The sequence below is a fragment of the Embiotoca jacksoni genome, unplaced genomic scaffold (genome assembly GCF_022577435.1).
Source record: "Embiotoca jacksoni isolate LCO1_2020_lvr unplaced genomic scaffold, fEmbJac1.0.p SCAF_12, whole genome shotgun sequence".
NCBI lineage: Eukaryota > Metazoa > Chordata > Actinopteri > Embiotocidae > Embiotoca > Embiotoca jacksoni.
The window spans coordinates 8,247,487-8,269,105 of record NW_027185252.1 but is presented as its reverse complement, the minus strand read 5'-3'; the positions used below and the strand labels follow the sequence as shown (position 1 = coordinate 8,269,105).

Sequence of the window (21,619 nt, the reverse complement as noted above, 5' to 3'; positions counted from 1 at the left end):
AAACTGTTCCACCGACAAACGTGCGAATGTGAAGAGATGTTAATTATAGCCCATAAACAAAAGCATAATAATGCCTGCTTCCATCATTACCATGCGGGTCCCTTCAGCAACACAAAAGCCCTAGGTGATTACATATTTATAATTGAGGCCAACCCTGTCAGCCGTACCCGAGATCCAGGTTGAACTATATTGATTAGACATGATCGGGTCTACTGCCTCCTTAGTGCTTTTTCACTTTTTAAGTATGTTCACGTAGAGATAAAACTATGTGCACGCGAAAGGCAGAGTGTTTTGTCATAATTATTCAGTTCATGTCAACCGAAATATTGCAGCCTTACTGCATATAATATAAGAATTTTCGCCCGAACGTCAGTGGACGTAAGTGTGTTATTTGTTACTCTCCTGCAGTATTGATAACGAGGATGTATTATGGCACAGTTGACAATGAATGCAATGTGCATGCGTTAGTGGGAGGGATTATCCACCAAGTAGGGCAAGTGGCTGAGGCTAAGGACTGCAATTCCATCCAGCCTAGTTCGTTTTAGTCATCCGCTCAGTGCACAGACGGGACAAGGAGAGCAATTTCAGCGCTGCGCATTTGTCAACTCCCCCCCCACCACCCCCCCCCCCCAAAAAAAAGCCTAAAGTAAAAAAAAAAAAAAAAAAAAAAAAATGGTAAAGTACATGAGACAGCACAGCGAGCTGAAACCCGAAGAGGTCCTGTCGGAGTCTGATGCCTCCATGGACCAGCAGGATTTCGGAGAGATGTCCGACTATTCTTTCAGCGACGTTTTATACTCCAAATGTTCCGCAATGGACCAAATCGGCACTTTTATGAAGAACGTGCAAGTGCTGCTCGATGCAGCCAATTACATTGAAAATATCGAGAAGAACAACGGAAGTAAGTAAACACGGGCTGTAGGGGGATATTAACACGTAATGCGCCGAGCAGACAACAATAGAGGCGAAGGCGACAAAAGACGCGCAGCGGACACATTGAACTGGCCCGACAGCAGCCGAAGATGTTTCACCTGCTACTGGAAAACGGTCGTCCGATCGGCCTGACACTTATAAAATAGGATCATTTGAGAAGAAGTCGAAAAAAAAAAAAAAACGGCTTAATTTGGAAGTCGGGGAGCAAATGCATCACCAAAGACAGGTTTTATTGCAACAATAGCCTGCAGCTATCCGCTCCCATTAAAACTGGTCTTTTGCACACTAGTAAAGGAGTGCAACTGATTACGCACTCTTCAGTATAGTATTCATTCGAAATAGGCTTGCATATGTGCAGATTTAGGCTCATACGTGTAGACATTTATGGTATTTGAGACTCCCAATTTCTCGTTTATTCATTTATCGTGGCTCTTTTCAAGATTATTTCCTCAGAATATCACATCCGCTCAGAAATATCTCATTGACGGGCCCCTCTTGTATGCTAAAACTGCAATTTGGATTTTATTTTCTCTTGAGCTTTCCTAATTCGAAGTCCAACTATGGTTTTCTCGGGAAGCCGCTGCTTCCTTGTATGTGTTGTTCACATGGTTTCCACATGGAACAAATTCTGAAGTTTTCATTGGTCGGGACACATGTTCCCAGCGCGAGAGTCACCACGGGCAGCCAATCACACGCGGGTTTGTGTGTGTCGTCACATGTTACTGGGAAAGAGGGTTCATGGGAACTGTAGGCTTTTTTTTTTTTTTTTTTAAAGCAACAGCCAGAACAGCACAGTGAGAATGTGACTTGACAAAATAGTCTTAATCAGGAGCGATTTACCAGATTGTTTAATTCTAATCTGGGCTATTCTGAATAAAGATCGATTGTCGGACTCACACTTGATAACATCATTGAAAAAAAAAATTAAGAAAATGCAAGAACCCACTCATGTTTTCCAAAAAAAAAAAAAAAAAGGCTTGTTTGTGAATTACACTGCATTCCAGTTAAGGTTTTAATTCCATGGATGTGTTTCCACCTGCCACGTATTAGGACGTAATTTCGGGTTCAGGCCCAACGAGGTCACGTCCGTCAGGAAAATCTGGCCGTCTTTTTACTTGTAGCACATTTGTAAAAACTGTACAACATATCTAATCCTTTCTATCTCTTTAATCACCAGAATGTGAGCATGGCTATGCTTCAGCATACCCTGCAAACCAGATTGCACATCAACAGAAACAGCGCAAATTCAAGAACAGGAAATTGGACAATATTCACAATAGGTAAGGTTAATGTCTTGACAAAGATTCTCAAATTAAATAATATTAAATGTGATTGTTAAATCCTCCCTGATAAACACTATTAACATCATACTGTGGTTTTAATACCTACTCCACCACTGCAGCATTCATACATCTCCTGGATTTAGTGTTGCACATATACAGTAGATTGTATAATATGTTGTATTTTTCACTGTTAAGACGTGACGGTTTTGTTTATATGTTTATCATTTCAACAGGTCAGCACATAATGAACTGGAAAAGAATAGGTGAGTGAAACTAGACTGAAGGGGTCATTTGTATGCATGTTTATGACACAAATAGTGAGTGCTGAGCAATGAAGACTCCACTCAGGAAGATAACATAATGATGGTGAAATGTTGTGACTACAGCAGCCATATTAGAGCTCTGCCTTCAACTTACTTCGTTTGCATATCTTGGTACCGTGCTTAAATATGTTGGCTGTACCGTTTCAAAACGAGATGTACTAATCAGCTTATCATCAACACAGGGCTTCAATAAAAAAAAAAAAAAAAGCTTTTTAAAATCTACAACTTGAAAATGTAAGTATTGCACATGAGAGCAATGTGCATTTTGCAAGGCAAATAAAAGGAATGCGTAATGCAGCCTCAGTATCTGCGCTGTTCCTGGAAGACATACAGACATTTCCCCAGTCAGCAAACGGGAACCGTCTGTTTCCAAACAGGGCTGCTTCCTGAGAGATTCTCAGCTGCAAATCTAACAGCAGTTTGCTTCTATTGCTCCAGGATGAGCCAGAATCTGTTTTGAGCAGTAAACAAATGTCAGCACACATTCATGCGGAAATTAAATGTCCAGCCACGTGTGCGAGAATCTTACATTAAGAGATAAACGATGAGAAAAAAAAAAAAAAAAAAGGGTACATGAAATAAGGGACTATTTCATACCACAAAATGGTGGCCAATGCAGAGAAGAGATGACATCATGACTTGACCTACATTTTACTCCTGTATTTGAAAGGCTAGTGAGTGTCCTTTTCCAGTTTCTGCATTCATTTGGATCACAGGGCCAGAGGCTTTGGTGGATCAGAAACAGAATATGAGGCTGACCTCAGCAGTTTTTTTTTTAATCTGGGGCCAGACAGATCCATATGTAATCGTAGTCAGATAGCATAGCCAATGAGCAAAATGGATAAACAGATAAAGTGCCTAAATATCTTGACAGTTCTATGGCTGATCAAAGACAAAAAAAAAATCATGATGAAAGTCATGATTAGAATTGATCAGGACCAATCAAATAGTTGTTTCCCATAACTACGTCAATAAAAATTGAATTGGATAAGGAGGTAATATTATAATCTAATAAGATCAGTGCAGAGGAGAAGAATACATTAGCCTGGAAATTCATCTTTCCTATTTCTGTCATGTAAAATTGTTGAATAATGCACATTAAAACCAAGTGCTGCATGCTGTCTCTTAAGAGAAATGACTTCATCTCCTCCACACAGACGAGCACATCTCCGCCTGTGTTTGGAGAGGTTGAAGTCCCTCATCCCTCTGGGACCAGACTGCAGTCGGCACACCACACTGGGACTGCTCAACAAGGCCAAAGCACACATCAAGGTATGGTAGTATTAGGCAGTCATATGCGACTGTCATGGGACCGAGGGCTAACGTCTGCCCGGTTTTGCGCTCAAAAGTAGTAATGTCAACATATTTACCCACTTCTTCTTTTTCCTGATTGGCCACGTGTTAATGGGTGTATTAACACCAATTTGGGAACAAGTGTCAGGGGCAGCGACAACATAACTATTCAGTCATCATGCTGAAAAAGTAACAGAATGCACCAGGAGAAACGAAAGTGTCTTTGCTGGTTTCAAGGCTTACGCAATTGTCATATACTGTACCTGTCCAACAGTATTTAAATAGCACGTGCACTTGCACCCTTCTGTGTGCCAATGGGTGTGTTGGTCTTAAAATGAGACGCGGTCAGGCGCATTGCTATCTTGAAGCAGCTAAATGTGTTTACAAGACTAACAAAAATGTGGTTCTAAGTCAGTGGTGCAGTATTTTTTTATTTATTTATTTATTTTTTATAAGGGCATGGTATCAAGCTAGTAATATGTGCTTACATGGGCGGGTGCACAACACACATACACTCTGCTTGTTACACACACACACACACACACACACACACACACACACAGGCAAACGCAGCAGTGCACAAACATGCAATAGATTTAAAAATAAAAAGATTACAATTGAAGGATGATTATTGTGTGCATCAATCTGCACACGAGCAGATCTGTTTCCTCTGCAGAGAAGCATTTTTTTTTTATTTTTTTTTTTCACTATTTTGTGAATCCGTCTTTATTTTAAATGGAAATGGGAGATGACACCGATTGATTCATTTAATGTTACGCCCATAACACACCGCAGACTAAATCGGGCACTCAGTACAACCCCTTTAAACCATGCACCTCACTGCGCTCAGATTATCCACCGTCCAAAAATGGATTCGGATGCGCCTAACATGCTTTTACACCATGCTTGAGACTGTGGGCTCAGCTCAATAAAATAGAGCCCAACATGTCCCAGTAAGACATGGCAGTGTAACAGTGAGCCAGTATCAACAATGGCAGGACACTAAGACCAAAGCAACTGAACAAATTGAACACATTTATTATTTAAAAATGTATTCAGTGAAAGCGGCCTGTTGTTTGGGATTTATGATTTGAGACATTTAGCTATTTGGACAAAACTGAGTTTCAGCTGTCCCTACGGGAGATATCTGGCTGCTCCCTTGAATAAAAATGTTTTCAGGTTTATAGCAAATATAGCTCGGTGGAACTACATAGAATGATTTTGGATATGATATCCAAGGGAAAGTCCCAATGTCCATTTGATTCCTTTGTGAGACCCAACGTGAATCCATAGTGATGGCTTTCAAAATCGTAAGCCTTTCTAGTCAATAATCTGATCCTGTTTTCAGTTTTAGAGCAAAACTACATTCTAGGCTCCGATGCCTCTTATGTCGGTGGCCATCACATGCTGGTGTTCTCCTCGAGGTATAAACTGCTGTGTCGTTACGATACTTCCTGTCCATCAGGCATGATCACAGTGCAGCCAATTCTATCCTTTTTTGTTTTTTTAGTTGTTGTTTTTTTTTCAACATGCTGAGTAGTGAGGTATTTGTGGATAATGTTTTATAATAACAACGGGGTAAACCGCAGGAAAGGAGAAGAAAGGTCTGGATAAACACAGAATTTATGGACACCAGTTCGATTCGAAATAGTCGTTTCATCTGGAGAATTTAGGAGTTTTCCCAGCACTTCTATACAGTCAAGTTTTCTTAGAACCATTAGACAACTGCACCTTAAGGCACTTTGGCCTCAGTGTGAGGAAAACTATGGTTGCTGTTGGTTATTGCAGTTTTCCTTTCCCTTTGAACAAATCTCCCTGGGGCTGTTGTCAGGGCTGTCCTTTGATTAGATCCCATGTTGTTTAACTCTACGGGATAATGTGAGAACAGTACACCCGGTCACCACCGGCCTTGAGACTTAATGGACAGCCGAGGGTGTCCGAACTGCATGAAACTGGCGACAGGCTCAAAAGACTCAGTAGTGCCCAAAAAAAAAAATCAAACATTCAACACTCCGGCTCCCCCGATTGAAGCAATCCAAGACAGATCAATTCCTTCTTGGGGAGGGGAGAGGGGGATTTGATTTATTTATTATTATTTTTTTTTTTTTAGCCCTGTCTGTGCAGACTCCAGCGGTGGTTAATAGTTTAGGAATGAATGCCTGAGGGCTGAAATATGAAAGCAATCCTGGCAACAGTCTGAGCGAGATTATCACAGTGGGGCTAATGGGTAAAGTACCTGTGATGTCAGCTGTTGACTTTGGACTCGCCGGTTTTGAAGTCCAGGAAATGTGGCTCCTGAATGCTGCTGTATTGTATTTTTGGAACGAGAGGTTGTTTAGTACAGTTAAAGGGTGAAACAGGTGCCGCCAGCATGAAGCTTAAGGTTGCAGGAAGTTTAAAAAAAAACAAAAAACAATTGTGCTATCTGAAAAGAAAGGACACATGTTACTCCCATTAGCATCGGGGAAACATTGTACCAAAAATAAATCTGTTATTTTATCCCAATCTACGTAAACATATAAGCCTCTCTTTACATTACTCAGAATTAGCAGCACTACAAAAGATTGGTGAGAGGTTCAAGTCTCGACTTTAATCATTTTTTCACAACCGCAGTGGTGTATTTTTGTATTAAAGGATAACAGGGAATAACTTGATTGATATATAATTACTATGTGTCATATCTACGTAAGGTTAAGGGTGCTTGCTAACCAAAAAAAAAAACCCTCTTTATTTATACTCGGCTAATGTTTGCGATCATGCAAATATCTCCCTTGTGTCACTGTATTGTAATAACATGGGGGACATGAGAGGAAATCAACCAATACACAGCATATGTGAAAAAAAATGTATTCGGTAAAATTGCCGTATCCAAAAATCGGTTTTCATTTTACAAATATTTTTATATTTCAGCAGTCTTTATTTATGTTTGTAATTCTAGCTTTTGTTTGTTTAACCAAAGGCGGTAAATCTTGTTCCACAACTTGCTTGCGCACATATCATCAGAGCTTAGAACTGTTATAACTATTTTTTTTATTTTATTTTATGGGACAATCAGACTGGCAAATGATTGATGAAGTGATCGGTCACCATTGGGATTATAGAGGTGGAGTACAAAGTGAAATTTGCTTCACCTGAAATCCTTTTAATGAGCAGTTTGAGCTGCATACGTTTTATTTTAAATTGCCACCGAACCCTACAAATGGAGCAAAAAAAAAAATCTTAAGTCTAAAGTGGTGACATTTAACCAAATATATGACAGTTAAGAAGGCAAACATTTTTTTTTATGTCTGTGTCAAAAGCAGGACAGCATGACCTTTATATTCATTTGTGTAACTGCAGCCCATAAATCAGCCGTCTTCCTTCTCCAACCTTTCATCTTTCCCCGGTATCCACCTCGCGCAGACACCGGGTACTCCCAGAGAACCTAACCAGGAACTAACTGTCCTCGTGTGTTTAATAATTTATTAGAAAGCACGGAGGGCGTCACATTTGACAGCGGCAACAACCACATATTACCACCACGCCGCTGCGTATGCGACATGCTAAAACCACGAGGAACATCTCGAAAAGGTGCAGTCAAAAATCGCTTTATGCAAAATGATTCACATAAAGACCCGAGCGCGACACACTGGATTGGCGACGTCGTCTTCATTTTTCTGCCGAGCTACGATCTTTTTTTTTTTTTTTTTTTGTTAACCGTCACGCACGTCTTCTCTTTTCAGAAACTTGAAGAGACGGACCGGAGGAGTCAGCACCAGCTGGAGACCTTAGAGAGGGAGCAGAGGCATCTGCAGAGGCAGCTATCTCAGCTGCAGACTCACGGCGAGCGGGAGAGGGTCCGTACGGACAGCCTGTGCTCCCGCGTGGACTCTGACCGCTCGGAGTCTGACAGAGGTTAGTGTCTGCGTTAAAGCCTTAATCCAATTTCAAATATCTAGACTCTTCAGAAGGATTAATCCGCGTTTGTGGTTTTGTTTTCGTGTCGGAGCAGAGGACATTGAAGTTGATGTGGAAAGCACCGAGTTCTCCCATGGAGAAATGGACAGCGTGAGCACCAGCGGTGCAAGCGACCTGGATGACCACAGCAGCCGGCAGAGCTCAGCCAGTGACGAGGGCTACTCCACTTGCAGTCTAAAACTGGCCTTCTCTGCTTAAAAAGCACCAGCCTATACTTTCACTTCAGCTGCAGTCTTTTTTTTTTTTTTTTTTTTTGTAAGGCTTTCACCTTTCTCAGTACCGGCCTCCAGCTACGTTCTCCCATACAGGCTCGGTTTCACCGTCTTCGGAGGTACCCGCCTCGGTCCCACCTTTACCTGACAAATCAAACATCTACTCCACCCAAGAACCAGCCTTAAGCTCCAACTCTTGTCTAAAAGTTTAAAATGGTCTTCTACCAACAGCCAAGGCCCCCCTCTACATCAACCCCGACACATGTCGCGCAAAAGCCTCAAATCTCTGGCAATATACAGTTTCAAAGTTGACTTAACCAATCACCCGAATGTCCCTTTACCCATTACCAGCTTGAATCAACCATACCTGCACTCGATACTGATCCTGCAGAGGACCCATGATCGCACCAGTGTCGAACACTGAAGGGGAAACTCTACTTTTAGTCAAGTTGATCCTCTGAAACCAGCAAAAAAAAACAACAACAAAAAAACAACAACAACAACAACCACCCAGTACCAGCTAGAAGCTCACCATTGGGAACGTTTGCTCCATTTGCCTTGTAAAAACATTGCCCTAACTCCTCGGATGACATATCCACACAGCACTTCTTGTAAATGTACAAGCCAGTGGCAAGGGCTACAATGTCTGCATTCCAAAACGTTTGTCACACTTACAGAACATAAACTCTGCTTTAGGACCCACAACCATCACCGATCCACGTGGTGTCCCTCCTCTTGAGTAAAATACAGTCGTATCCAAACAGGTGGTGTAGTCCACCCTTGTTATCCTAATTTATTTTGCATATGATTATAGTATTTATTTTTGGTATATTTAATTGTACTGTAGCTAGGTTTTGGTCATGCTTGAACGGGAAGAAAAAAAAAATATTTTTTTTTTGTTTTGTTTTGTTTTGTTGTTTTAAAATATATTTACCAAACACTTGATATAAAATCCCCACTAAAGCATATGCAGTGCTCCAAGTTAAATGCATTACTCAATGGTGTTTTTGTTGAAAGAATGCTTTCACACTGTGCGCAAATTCCATTTATTTAGACAGTAATAAGCTATTCCGCACTTGTCCAAGCACAAAGCTCAAGCAATAACGCGTCTAGTTTGAACATTAATGTTGGCTGGGTCTAGCATATCATTTTGTCCGTCCAACTGCAAAATTACAGTTTTTCCACTTGCTCCAGTAGTAGTAGTAGTGTCAGCTACTATTAATCAGCAGGAAAATGATTGTAATTGATTTAAAAAAAAAAAAACGCTATGGTGCATGTGTATTGAATGTAGCATTTCTAATCATGTTGTAATGTGCTTTAGATTGACAAGTCTTATAAAAAAAAAAAAATTAAAAAAAAAAAAAATATCTGTAGCATGAACAGCCGAAAACACTACAGAATATTGATTTTCGATTTATATTTCAATGTTTAATACTGTATCTTTTTTTTGTATTGTAGCAGAAAAAAAATACAAGTTCAAATCCTTGAAATTTTCACTGATAATTCGATGTGCGTTTGACACAAAGAATTGCACTGCTGACCTGTTTAAATTCATGAAACCAAATAAGACATTTCAATATGACCATTTATCTGCATTCTTCTGGTCCAAGTCCTGAGTAGATCACCACCAAATTGTGTCTTAACATGGGTATATGACTCTTGCACAAAGTTCCTCGTTACAGATCTTTTATGTCCCCTCCCCCAACCCCCCCACCCCCCAACGTGTTTGGGAAACGGAAAAAAAAAAAAAAAAAAAGAAGAAGAAAAATGCACTATGAAAAAGACTTTTGTTAAGGAAGCATGTTGAAGCACAACCCAGAATGTTTTTCTTGTGCTTAAATCAGTCATCCAAGGTGACTTTTGGGAAAAACATCGTGCTGCTGGTCCCCCGCTAATACTTTGTTACAGTTCCTGATAATTATCCCTGGACTCTTAATAAACCTCTACACACAGACGTAAACCAATGTTGTCGTTCTTTTAAGCCTGCCGCTGTTGTTCAGACAATCAACTTGGGTCTTGAGTCGGATTTTTGTCCACAGAATTGCACGAGTTATTCAGGTCTGTAGTAAATTCTATCCAGTCGACATCCTGAATTTAGTTTTAACCCCCCGCCCCCTCCCCCCAAATAAATCACGTGACTTTAAATGAGCGAAGAGGTTGTATTAACAGTTGCAACGTGCTTCTTATGACATGGGTTTATTAAAAATGGTACAAGTCTTTACTGCCACCTACAGGACCAGACAGAGCCACAATAAAAAATATAACGAAAAAAAAAAAAAAAGTGAAATTAGATGGAAGAAAATCTTTAAAAAACGTAAAACAAAACGATGTTTATTTCACTGTTGTATATACAAAAATGAAAACGGAAATTCAGCCATCTCAAATCAACACCATTATTACTGTTCAAACATCCCTACAAATGAGTCAGTGTTTGAAACTCAGCCTCAGATGTACACACCGAATCTACAGGCGTATGTTTACATACATTTCTGCAGGCGTTTGACCTCAGTCACACCTGGGGGGGGGGGGCAAACAGCAAACTACGGCTTTTCTAAAACAACACTTCCTGTCCTTACGTAACAGGTGACCTCATTCGTGTGCAGGGAAAAATCCCATATGGATTCTTTGTTGTACCTACATAATATATAAGAAAACTACCACAATATTTCAAACACTGGTGTGCAGGCAGTTACTTTCAAAGCTTTCTTTACTTGAGAAACTTAAATCATGTATAAACACAATGGAAAGCACTGATACAGCCGGTATACAGTGAATTACTATGTACAGAATATATTAGGTTATTGTGGCATTAGATGTCTTACATTGTATTTGGACGTGTCATGATATTGGGTCATAGGTTTGTCTGCAATACCGCATGTTCCCACTCCCACCTTTCCGTTTACGCTTTCTGGTGATGCAAATATGCTCCTCTTTACCTGAATAAAACAGAAATGCCATGATTAGTGGGCAGAAATGTAACAACAATTTATTACTGGATAACTTGAATATCCATTCATCCATCAGAGCTGGAGCGATATACTTATCTCCCAATTTGACACCATCGCAAGAGCTGTTTTTAAATATTGGCTATTCTACAAGTATTGCGAGTTTGTATAATCGTTTACCACTACACCACGGGAAAAGGGTTACTCATACACATTTAGAGATTATGTATATCATGAGTCATGTGTCTTAAAATCATGTACATTATATGACAGTCAGTCTTTCTGAGTTTTTTTTTTTTTTTAAGCAGTATCATTGCTTTAAACCCATTGGCTAATATAAAGCCATTCCTCACGAAAAATCTGCCGTGTCTGTTAGAGGCCAGGAGGTCAATATAGAAGTCTTAAATAGATCAAATATAGAAGTCTTAAATGAACCCAAGCATAACCACTGGTGGTTTTCTTTTGTCTTGACAACACTTAGCCATAAGCTGACAGTTTCAACCGTTACTGCTCAGCGCCTCGGTTTATGCGAGGATTCATTCACTGAGAGGGAAACCAGCAACATTTGGCTGCAGTTTAAAAAAAAAAAAGAAAAAAAGAAAGGCAACACCTCTCAGGTTTTCTTTGTTCACACACCCCGATGCTATCAGGCTAACAGACGAGCTCCTGGCCATGCTGTTAGCTTTTTTTTTTTTTATTACACCTACCTTATTGCAAATACTAAATTAAATTATTATCAATTTAGGGATCCGCATTGACAACTTAAAAATCGTTAACTAGAGAATACATATAATGTGATTGCTCAGTGCACCCTTGGTTTTCCAGCACAACTCCCAGATAAATTCAGCCTCCTTAAAAAAAAAAAAAAAAGAAAAAAAAAAAAAAAGACGACTCACCTGTCCTTTCTTGTTCTTTGAGTAGGCTTTGTTGTTGAACTGTTGCCACTTTGACTTCTGCTCCTCTCTCTCTTGCTCCAACTCCTTCATCCTCTGCACCTTCTTCTGGGCTTTCTTCTTCTTATACTCCCTCTGCTCTGCTATCTGCTCTTTCCTGGAGACAAACAAACAAACAAACATGGAATAGAAACATGAATCCTTTCCATGGTGTATAGATACAATTTTTTTTTTTTTTTTTTAATTTTTTTTTAAAAATCAACAGTCAATTCAATATTTACAACACTATATCTAAACTGTTTTATAATGTAGCGCAAATTATATAAGCAAAATGTACAGATGCTGTGAGGAAATCCATGTAAAAAGAGCACAGAAATAATATTTCTTTGAGACACGGTCCACATTTTTAGAGCAGCCAACCACAGAAACAAAAAAAAGTCACAAGATGCACTGTTGATGTTGAAATATTGAGCCAAGGTGCCATTAGTGTTACGTGTAGGTGTGCGTCATCTTCAAACTGCATTGCCAAAGTTTTTGAGAGAAATCTAAAGTTTCCAGAATCTTTCCCCAAATTCAGCCACTAATCAAAAACTGGAAAACGATTCATTTGAACAACCAGGTGTAAAAAAAGCTTGTATAATTTCATTTGGCATTGAAATCAAGAGAACAACTGCCACTTTAAAAGGAGCCAACACAGGCCACACTGCAAGATACAACGAAGAGTGTTTACTTAAGACTGCGCCATTCACTGCTGCTAATGATGATCTTTGAATGATAATTATAGGTAATTGTCATACAATTTAAAAGGGAGCTATTATGATGACGAAACAAAAAGGGTAAGTTAACAATACGTGACACGAAAGCACGACGGAAATTGAGCACTGTGCTGACCAACAGTGGGAATCCAGCTCAACTGCCGATTACTGCCCAAAATGTCTCTAATAAACCATTTTCCTTTTTAAGTTGGCGAGTTTCTCGAGTGTAAGATGAAAAACAGTGACTCGATACACTTTAAATATCAATGCAAATTAAAGTACACATTTATGTGTACACATCTTAAGTGAGTGCGTTTTAGAAGAGTTTGTTCATACCTCGATTTTGGCTTCGAGTTGCCATCCTCGTCAGAACGTTTCCCCTCCTCTACGACTTTGAGGTTCTGGAGAGGAATCACTTCGGCATTCCCGTACTCAATGAAGGTTACGGCTGCGGTCCCGTTCTCTCGGTCTATCTCCTCAATCTCAGCCTCATACACCCTGCCAAAAAATCACGTCTGTAAGCAGGTGAGTATGAGCCACAGACTTGAGCTCTACTTATAAAAAAAATAAAATATTAAAATATATAACCCCCAAAAGATTAGTTAAACCGTTTGGTATGTGACGAGACGATATTCTTAAGAGCACTTTCTACGATCACAATTTACCAAGAACATTTATTTCTCACAAACTGACTTTTGTCAGTCATGCATGAAATTAAAATGGTTTAGTCTCTACAGTTGTTTTGGATAAAAGCATTAAGCGGGAAAAACATATTGCTTGTTCAAAGTATTTATCTCTTAAAAACAAAACAAAACAAAAACATCACTCTCTAAGCATATTTGCGGCACAGATGACTGGGGTATCGACGCAACATTCACAACGTAGGATTGAATCCACTCCTTCAAGCCAATTTCTGATGTCAACGATGCAAAAGTCGGAAGTTATGTCTCGGTTGCGTAAGGAAATTCCTTATTTTAACAAGCTTTCGAAAAAGCCGGGACTAAATATCAAGCAGTTTATTCGTATTTTAAGACCGTTATCTACCCAACATGCACCAACGTAGATGGACAGAATTAATTCCTAAAACCACCACCGCGATTCAGATTAAAAGCTCAAAATGCAGCACGGGTCACATGTAATGTTTTCATTTGAAAGAGGCTGGTGACACTCACTGTCCGTCCTGACTCCACACAGCCATACACCTGTTTCCCACTTTCCAACCATGCTTCTTGGGGACCGTCTCCGAGCCGCTGGTATTGGAAGTGCCATCGGTGGGTTGCGAGGTCAGAAGGTCTTTTGTCAAATCGATGACTTCCTGAAAAAAAAAAAAAAAAAAAAAAAAACAGTCCGAAGGGATTCAGATATTAAAACGTCCTCAGCCAAACAAGTTGCCGTTTGTCAATACGGTAACACACTTCACAATTAGGAGTAAAATACTAATCCGAACACTCTCAAAGACTTCAGAGAATTTAATACTCTATTAAGGAAGAGCATTAAATTTGTGTCTGCAGATGTTTATTTGCATGCATTATCGCTGCATTGCACAATACTTGACCGTTATCTGTAAACCTGCATATTTATTAAAAAGCACAGAAACGCGAGAAGATTTTTGATTATTGAAGTCAAGTGACGCCTGTTTTGTGAAATATTTTTAAAAAGTTGCAAAACTGGAATTTAAACCAATTAAGTGTAGCTTTGTAGTCATGGCAATCTGAACATAATACATCCTCTCTTTCGGCTTCTCTAATTCCCAACAAACCTGCAAGTCTTTCTGAAGTTTGAGGAGGTCTTCATTGTCTTGGTCAGTAGATAAGGCAACTTCTACTTGCTGCAGCTGGGCTTTGTAGCTGTTCAACTGTTTGACCAAGTCCTCGGACATCTGTGCGTTGATAAAGAGAGAGCAGTTATCTTTAAAAAAAAATAATAATAATAATAATAAAACAACAACAACATTGCAAAAAAAAAAGGGCTATTGTTAAGTTAGCGTTGTGTCTTAGCTTAGTGATAAACCAGCCGCACGATTTCTTGACGTAGTCCGTATTAAAAGCGTAAAGAGTAAAAAAACAACCTTAAACACACAGAAGTAAATATAATACACTACGTGTAAGACGAAACGTTTGAATTAGCGCGACGCTAAATCAGTTAGCAACAAGCCTCGGCCCTGTCGTCGACGTAAATATAACGTCCGGCGGCTAATGCTAGCTCAAAGCGGCAGAGAGGGGGAAAAAACAAAAACAACAACAAAAAAACAACAACAGGGGTTTGGCGTCTAATCTCACCGTGGTGTGAATGCTCTTGCTCGACGATGAATACAATAAGCGTCAAATCTCAACTCGCCAGTTTCCCCAATTGACACCTTCAGAAGAAAGAACACCAGTCCTGCTCTCCTTCCGCCCGTATGCGAGAAGACAACCGGAAGTTTGTTTTAATGGCATCTCTCGCGATAACGAGACAGATCGCGTCAGGCCCGCTCGCTAGCGCCCCCAGCGGCTGGCAATAAAATATATATATTGTGAGTCCGCGGTTCATTTCCCCGTAGATAATTTGGTGAGGTTAGGTAGTTACTTTATTCATTCCCGAGGGGAATTTTTGTCGCTATATTAAATATAAATATAAGATATAAAATGCACAGTATATACAGTAGATACAGTACAGTATATATCTATATATATTATATACAAACAACCAAGAACACAGACAACAGTGTTATTGTTGTGTGATGGATTTTGCCTGAGGTGAGTTATTGTACAGTCTTAATTTGATGGGACACAACGCTACAACTTTAGCCATATTATGTACAAAATAAAATACAACCTATCCATTTGATGTGATGCCCTTTCTGACACAAATCACAATATCCTTTATGTTATGTCCACCCTATTCCTGATAAACAAATTAGCTCCTTCCAGGTGTTCGCATTGATGTGATGTGATATCATATACTTATATAAATTGTATGGCCTATGGTACCCGAAACATAAAAGACAAAGTTTCTAAAATAAACATTTTGGATAGCCCAGGGGTTAGTAAGATAAAACAATAGGCTTTGAAATAATGTGAGTAAGGGGAAAACAAGACGGGGGAAAAAAAATTCTGCTATTTAAAACAATGTTTAGGGCTCTCTGATAATTTAGCTTCTTTTTTTTTTATTTTTTTATAATTCGACACTCTTCAGGCCTTTAAGTATTTCACTGAATCAGTCAGAGTGCAAACATCATACTGAACTTCCCACAAGTCTAATACATAATAGTAGACAAGTATAGCCTACATTACTTTCTATCAAGCAATCACAAGTATGTGCTTCAAATAATAAATATTGTAGCAAATTTCTGGTCAATAACACAAAACCTGACCAGATTCTACTTATTTGAATGTCAGACACGAGACTAGAGATGTCTGAAATCATCAAATGAATAAATAGCATTAAGTCATTGCATAAAAGTACATGTGCTGCTGGCTAACTAAAATTATATAATAACCAAAGAAATAGCTGAATCACATGATTAAACACAGGATTCGAAATTGAACTAACAAACCTGCGTTTTATTATTCGGGTTGGTAAACAAACATATTGCTATGATTTGCCTTGTGTGTTTGTTTTATGTTTTGTTTTTAATTTTGGGATGTGTGGACGTTGGGGTGAGGGTGAGAAAGTCCGTAAAGGTGGATAAACAAAGAGTTTTAAAAAGAATAAAGAGGATAACAAGATGCAAGGTGGTCGGCATGCTTGTGACTGTACATAAAGCAGCACATAAAAGGGTAAAACAATAACAATAAAAGCACTGATTAATGTTCACAAGCATCGCATCATTGATCCTAGAATCTGACACAGGATTTAGCAATAAGTTAAACCTTGATTGAAACTGCAATAAAGCATCACTTTTTTGCATAAACAGCTGACCATAAGCTGAAGTTACTCAGTAAAGAAAATTCTAATATTTTAATGAATACTTTTGTTTATCTAATGCACAAAATGGCACTTCAACTTATTTTACCTGTCTGTGACTCTTTCCCCTCCAACCTCAGTTATTATTTCAATCATTTTTCTTTCATGATAAAGCTGAACATTTGTTCATGAAATAGAACAGCAAACCCATGAGTGCACTATTATTACACTGTAATTTAATAGACTACAGATATTACTTCTATAAATCAACAATATTATTAATGTCATAATCAGCCAATGGTTTCAGTGTCTAGGAGCAACAGCAGATCTCTTTTAAATCCCCAGTGTTAAATGAACCCCGCCCATTCCTGTTCTCACTGAAATGGAGTCAGCATCACAGATCCTCAGCGACAGATCAAGCCCATATAAAAGAGGTCCTCCACTTCCGTCACAACAGATGAAAAGACCCAGCTGAGCCAGCACTATCTGAAATACAAGGGTATTTCATGAAATGTCTTCCAGGGGATCTAACAGCGAGTTTTTAGTCTTAAAGGTTGGTGGAAGAAGAATTATTTTTCTCAAAGAATGTATATGTTTTTAAAACAGTCTAAAGTTCCCTTTCTTTTTATTATTGTTTTTTGTCTTCTTTTTTTCTAAAGAAATATTTCTTGCAAATTTTCTCTGTTGGTTTCTATTTTCTCATGGACAAAGAGGGAAGAGGCACAGATTTCTTTCAACAATCTCTTCCAGTGAACACAATGAAAAGATCTAATTCTCTGATGCCGTGTCCTTGAAAGGATGCAATTAATAGACTGCTGGCAAGCAAAGCTTCCAAACCTCCTGACAGAGCACTGTTCAGACAGTATCATCTCCACCACAGCTCGTCCTGATGGATTGTGTTAACTTCGCCAGCGGAAATGAGACTTTGCCCGACAGGCACCCTTTCACCGTGCAGGCCTCTGTGCCTCTGACGATCCTGGTGGGTATCCTCATCCTGCTAACTGTGTTTGGCAACATTATGGTAGTAATTGCTGTGATCACTAGCCGAGCCCTGAGAGCCCCCCAGAACTTGTTTTTAGTCTCTCTGGCGTGTGCAGACATCCTTGTTGCCACCTTAGTGATGCCATTCTCTTTAGCTAATGAACTCATGGGATACTGGTACTTTGGGAAAGTGTGGTGTGAAATCTACCTGGCTTTGGATGTGCTCTTCTGCACTTCATCCATTGTTCACCTGTGCGCAATAAGCCTGGACAGATACTGGTCTGTCACTCAAGCCATTGAATACAACCTGAGAAGGACACCACGCAGGATTAAATGCACAGTCTGCTTAGTTTGGGTACTGGCGGCCATCATTTCATTCCCTCCACTCATCACAATGAAAAAGGATGAGGGTAAAAAGGACAGCCCTGACTGTGAAATTAACAAGGAGAAGTGGTACATCATATTCTCCAGCACTGCCTCCTTCTTTGCACCCTGTGTCATTATGATTACGGTGTATGTGAGAATCTACCAGATTGCCAAGAAAAGAACCAGAGCCCCTCCGGGAGAAAGGCAAAGAGAAAATGGCGACACAGAAGACCCAAAGTTTGGTTTGGACCCCCTTAAAAGAAAAGAGGGAACGGCGGAGACAAGAGGGGACAGTAAAGAGGACAATAGGCTTGATGTAGAGGAAGACCCCTCCACGTCTGATGGGAATGAAACCACATGTTCCCTGAAGAGGAAGAGGGATATGAGAACAACCAAAGTGACTCAGGTGAAACCTGGAGAAACCTCCCTGAAGCCAGAGGCTCAGTCCTGTGTGAAAGTGAACAGGTGGAGAGGAAGGCAGTACAGAGAGCGGCGCTTCACGTTTGTTCTGGCTGTGGTCATGGGAGTGTTTGTTCTCTGCTGGTTCCCCTTTTTTTTCACCTACACACTGATTGCTGTGTGCGACTCCTGCTGCGTCCCAGAGATTTTGTTCAAAATATTCTTTTGGTTCAGTTACTGCAACAGCTCCCTAAATCCTGTTATATACACTATATTCAATAACGACTTCAGGAAGTCTTTTAAAAAGATCCTTTGTAAAAGGGACAGAAGAGGTGTATAAATAATTATATTACATATGCATCAAACACAAAAGCGTCTACATTTATGCTCCTATCTTTGAATATTATTTAGTAGATATCAGAAGATATTTATTAAATATTAGTAAACATGTTAACTGTAGCATACTTTGCTTTTGTGTTTTAACATTTTATTGCCAGGAATTGTTTGTTTTGTAATATTAAATCTTAGAAAATTATCTAATGCGCAGTTTGTTTTACAACTTGAATTACACTGTGACAACCTGTGAGTTTAGACTTTAACAATGTACAATAGGGACAAAGAGAATGGCACATTTTTTACATGTCTGTGTTTGTTTTATGACAGCATTTAAACTTGTTACTTAACTTTTTGGGAATGTAATTTTTCTGTTTTCATGCTTAAAAATTTGTGGCAGTGTGATAAAGACTGAATGGCAGAAAAATACTGAAACACATTCAGAAAAACTATGATAATCATGTAGACTCACATTACCGCATTATAAAATGGCTGGTCATGGCCGCATCAAATTTACAGTTCATACTGTAATGGAAGAAAATGTTTAGTGAAAAACCACTTAAATGACAATAGTTAGTAAATAAGCATGGCCAGTAATTTCATAATGACTAAAGTGAGTGATGTGCTCACAGCCGCAACTATTCAGCAAGAGAAATGAAATGTCAAAATGATGCTTATTATTTGGGAACTAAGCGCCCCCCCCCCTTTCTCTGTAATTGGCATCGGAATAAAAAAAAAAAAGAAAAAAGAGAGGATAACTGCAAATGACAGAATGTAGTAAAATGAAAAAAAAAAAAAAAAAAAACGTCTTTGATGTGAAGACATGAGCCCATGACAGCAAACTATATCCAAAAATATGGTATCCCCATCCCACCCTGAATCTCTCATAACAAGCACAAGAACAAGACAATTATCCCAAAAGAAAATTACGCCTGGGAGGTACGGGTGCCACAACAATATCTAATGCAGTTTATCATGAATTATAGCTCTTCATATCAGGATATCATTAAATCCTCCCCTGGAGTCAAACAGAAGTCATGCAGCGACAGAAATATGAGTGGCTTCTGCAAATTACACTGTGAGCTTAATATCCACACTCGCTTATCAATGTGTGGTGTTCTTATCCGTTATCCAGACTCTTCTCCTTTTTTAGCCCACTCTTCACAGCAGTAAAACCTCTCTTTACATCAACTTTTCTTTCTAAATATACTTTCTGGTCGGTATCAGTCTGTGAACCTGATGTAGAGTAAATTCAGCTTCCATAATTGCGTTAACTTAGCAAACATTTCCAACAACCACCTCTCATGTTTACAAGGGAATAGCAGAGGGATTCCCATGACTTGCTCTCTGGGACTCTGGTGTTTTGAGATTCCTGTGGTAGACATGTTTGGGTTCAACCATGTCTCAGTCCTAAAATACATCATGTATTACTCACCACAAATGGCAAACCATAAACCTGACAATTGTTGATGGAGTTCCCACGGACAATCTGACAGGAGAAACAGAGAAAAATTGTATTTGAGGTTTTGTGGTAACGAGAAATCAAGCAAGATATATCTATTTTCACAAGGTTGTGTAATCACGGTTTGGCTTTGACAGATTTCTGATTTCCCTGCAATGACAGTATTTATGAGAAGTGGTGATTAGGAAAAAAAAAAAAGATTTTTAAAGCTTTTGGGACATTATAACAGGAGAATCTGCTTGTACTAATACCAGGCAATTATCATTAGGCTATATCTTGTGTCATAAAATATCTTCGAGACAAATATTTGTGCCTGGATCTGATCCATTGCACATCAGTGTGTCTTGAGAGATTAAACTGCAGTGATTGCCATCTGATTGCATCCTTTAATTAAAATGACAATTCTCCTGGAGTCCGCCGCTATGCTCGAGCAGCTGGTTGCATAAATTAAAAATTTTAAAGCACATGCTCACAAAGCAGTAAAGAGATTAAATGCCAAAATGCCCATTACATTACTTTCCCAAAGAGATTAATGAAAGTGTAGACATAATACAAATTTATCAAAAGTTGACTTTGCAACATCTTATGGTTAGTTAGTAAAATGTGAACCACAAAAATACTGACATATTGATGCTTTCAAATATATAATATTTCTATGCCTCACTTCACATTAGTTTGATTTATGACTGGTTACAAACTATAAACACTTGCTAATCTCGGGGTATGTACACACAAGTCTATTTTCACAGTCTGCTGAGACCATGATTTATTTCCCCCTCTAAAGGCCATGGACCATCACAATTTACGCTTATGACACCACAGCTTATAAAACTATCCTTTACAAGCTGCTTCTGGCAGGAGTTCCCACAACTTTCACACAGCTCCCCAGTCAAACTGCTTCATTTTCAGATTTTAATGTCCTCCGCCTACAACTCAATAATTGCTCCTTAAAGATGCCAGTCATGCATCTCGCAGGGGCAGCCAGAGGACGGCCGGCATCCAATGCAAACTGAGATTACCAAAACAGGACTGCAGAGAGTCAGACAGAGGCATATAGACCAAACTAACAAGTTTAAATCATAGGTAGTGATGAATAGAGTGTTTTTAATTGAATGCTGGGTCATTCATTATGGATTGGGCACAATGCATCACGCACACTGGGGCATATAATACTTCCTCCCCCCTGAATTGATAACGATGCAACATAATCAAATTAGATTCTGAGGGATGGAAGCAGCAGGAGGATCCCGTTTAATTTGCGTCTGTTACTTTCTCTACGCCTTCTGCTCACCACTGCATCTAAAATGAAAGTTATCTATCTCGAAGATGGTTGCGTGTTTGCAAGAAATATAAATCTTGAGATGGCCAACAATATCAGTACAAAAACTGAAAATATGGATATTTCCTCAGTGATTTGACGAGCCAATGTTTTCTGGCTGATAAGAGTCGAGCGATTAGAGGCCACTTTTGATCTCCAGAAGACAACCCCAGGGAAAAGAGGACCTCACTGGGAATTAAGAGAGTCAAAGTGCATGGATGATTTGGAATTTACTAAATAATTCAAATACATCATCAAATGGAAGTTCCTTCTCTTGTACA

General features: G+C 39.2%; 3 protein-coding genes across 3 annotated transcripts; 2 read left to right on the top strand and 1 right to left on the bottom strand.

Moving 5' to 3' along the window:
* Nucleotides 1–672: 672 nt before the first annotated feature.
* On the top strand, nucleotides 673–9,961 carry LOC138195280 (max-interacting protein 1-like). Its single transcript, XM_069144563.1, has 6 exons — nucleotides 673–901; nucleotides 2,111–2,213; nucleotides 2,450–2,479; nucleotides 3,697–3,811; nucleotides 7,555–7,726; nucleotides 7,824–9,961. Exons 1-6 carry the CDS (start codon nucleotides 673–675, stop codon nucleotides 7,985–7,987), a joined length of 813 nt encoding a protein of 270 aa, XP_069000664.1. The 3' UTR covers nucleotides 7,988–9,961.
* Nucleotides 9,962–10,316: 355 nt separating this feature from the next.
* smndc1 (survival motor neuron domain containing 1) lies at nucleotides 10,317–14,998 on the bottom strand. Its single transcript, XM_069144565.1, has 6 exons — nucleotides 14,874–14,998; nucleotides 14,354–14,473; nucleotides 13,767–13,909; nucleotides 12,931–13,092; nucleotides 11,843–11,996; nucleotides 10,317–10,937 (listed from the first exon to the last, which is right to left on the bottom strand). Exons 2-6 carry the CDS (start codon nucleotides 14,471–14,473, stop codon nucleotides 10,800–10,802), a joined length of 717 nt encoding a protein of 238 aa, XP_069000666.1. The 5' UTR covers nucleotides 14,874–14,998; the 3' UTR covers nucleotides 10,317–10,799.
* A 2,370-nt stretch (nucleotides 14,999–17,368) lies between these two features.
* Nucleotides 17,369–18,576, top strand: LOC138194984 (alpha-2A adrenergic receptor-like). Its single transcript, XM_069144038.1, has one exon. It carries the CDS (start codon nucleotides 17,369–17,371, stop codon nucleotides 18,563–18,565), a length of 1,197 nt encoding a protein of 398 aa, XP_069000139.1. The 3' UTR covers nucleotides 18,566–18,576.
* The last annotated feature ends 3,043 nt before the right edge of the window (nucleotides 18,577–21,619 follow it).

Excerpts from the sequence above, each read along its gene's own strand:
- LOC138194984 (XM_069144038.1), top strand. The coding sequence starts at position 17,369 with ATGGATTGTGTTAACTTCGCCAGCGGAAATGAGACTTTGCCCGACAGG.
- LOC138195280 (XM_069144563.1), top strand. The coding sequence starts at position 673 with ATGGTAAAGTACATGAGACAGCACAGCGAGCTGAAACCCGAAGAGGTC. Across the intron at positions 2,214-2,449 it reads TTGGACAATATTCACAATAG|GTCAGCACATAATGAACTGG; the intron begins GTAAGGTTAATG and ends TCATTTCAACAG. Across the intron at positions 2,480-3,696 it reads AATGAACTGGAAAAGAATAG|ACGAGCACATCTCCGCCTGT; the intron begins GTGAGTGAAACT and ends TCCTCCACACAG.
- smndc1 (XM_069144565.1), bottom strand. The coding sequence starts at position 14,473 with ATGTCCGAGGACTTGGTCAAACAGTTGAACAGCTACAAAGCCCAGCTG. Across the intron at positions 13,910-14,353 it reads AACTTCAGAAAGACTTGCAG|GAAGTCATCGATTTGACAAA; the intron begins GTTTGTTGGGAA and ends TTTTTTTTTCAG. Across the intron at positions 10,938-11,842 it reads CAAAGAACAAGAAAGGACAG|GTAAAGAGGAGCATATTTGC; the intron begins GTGAGTCGTCTT and ends TGTTTTATTCAG.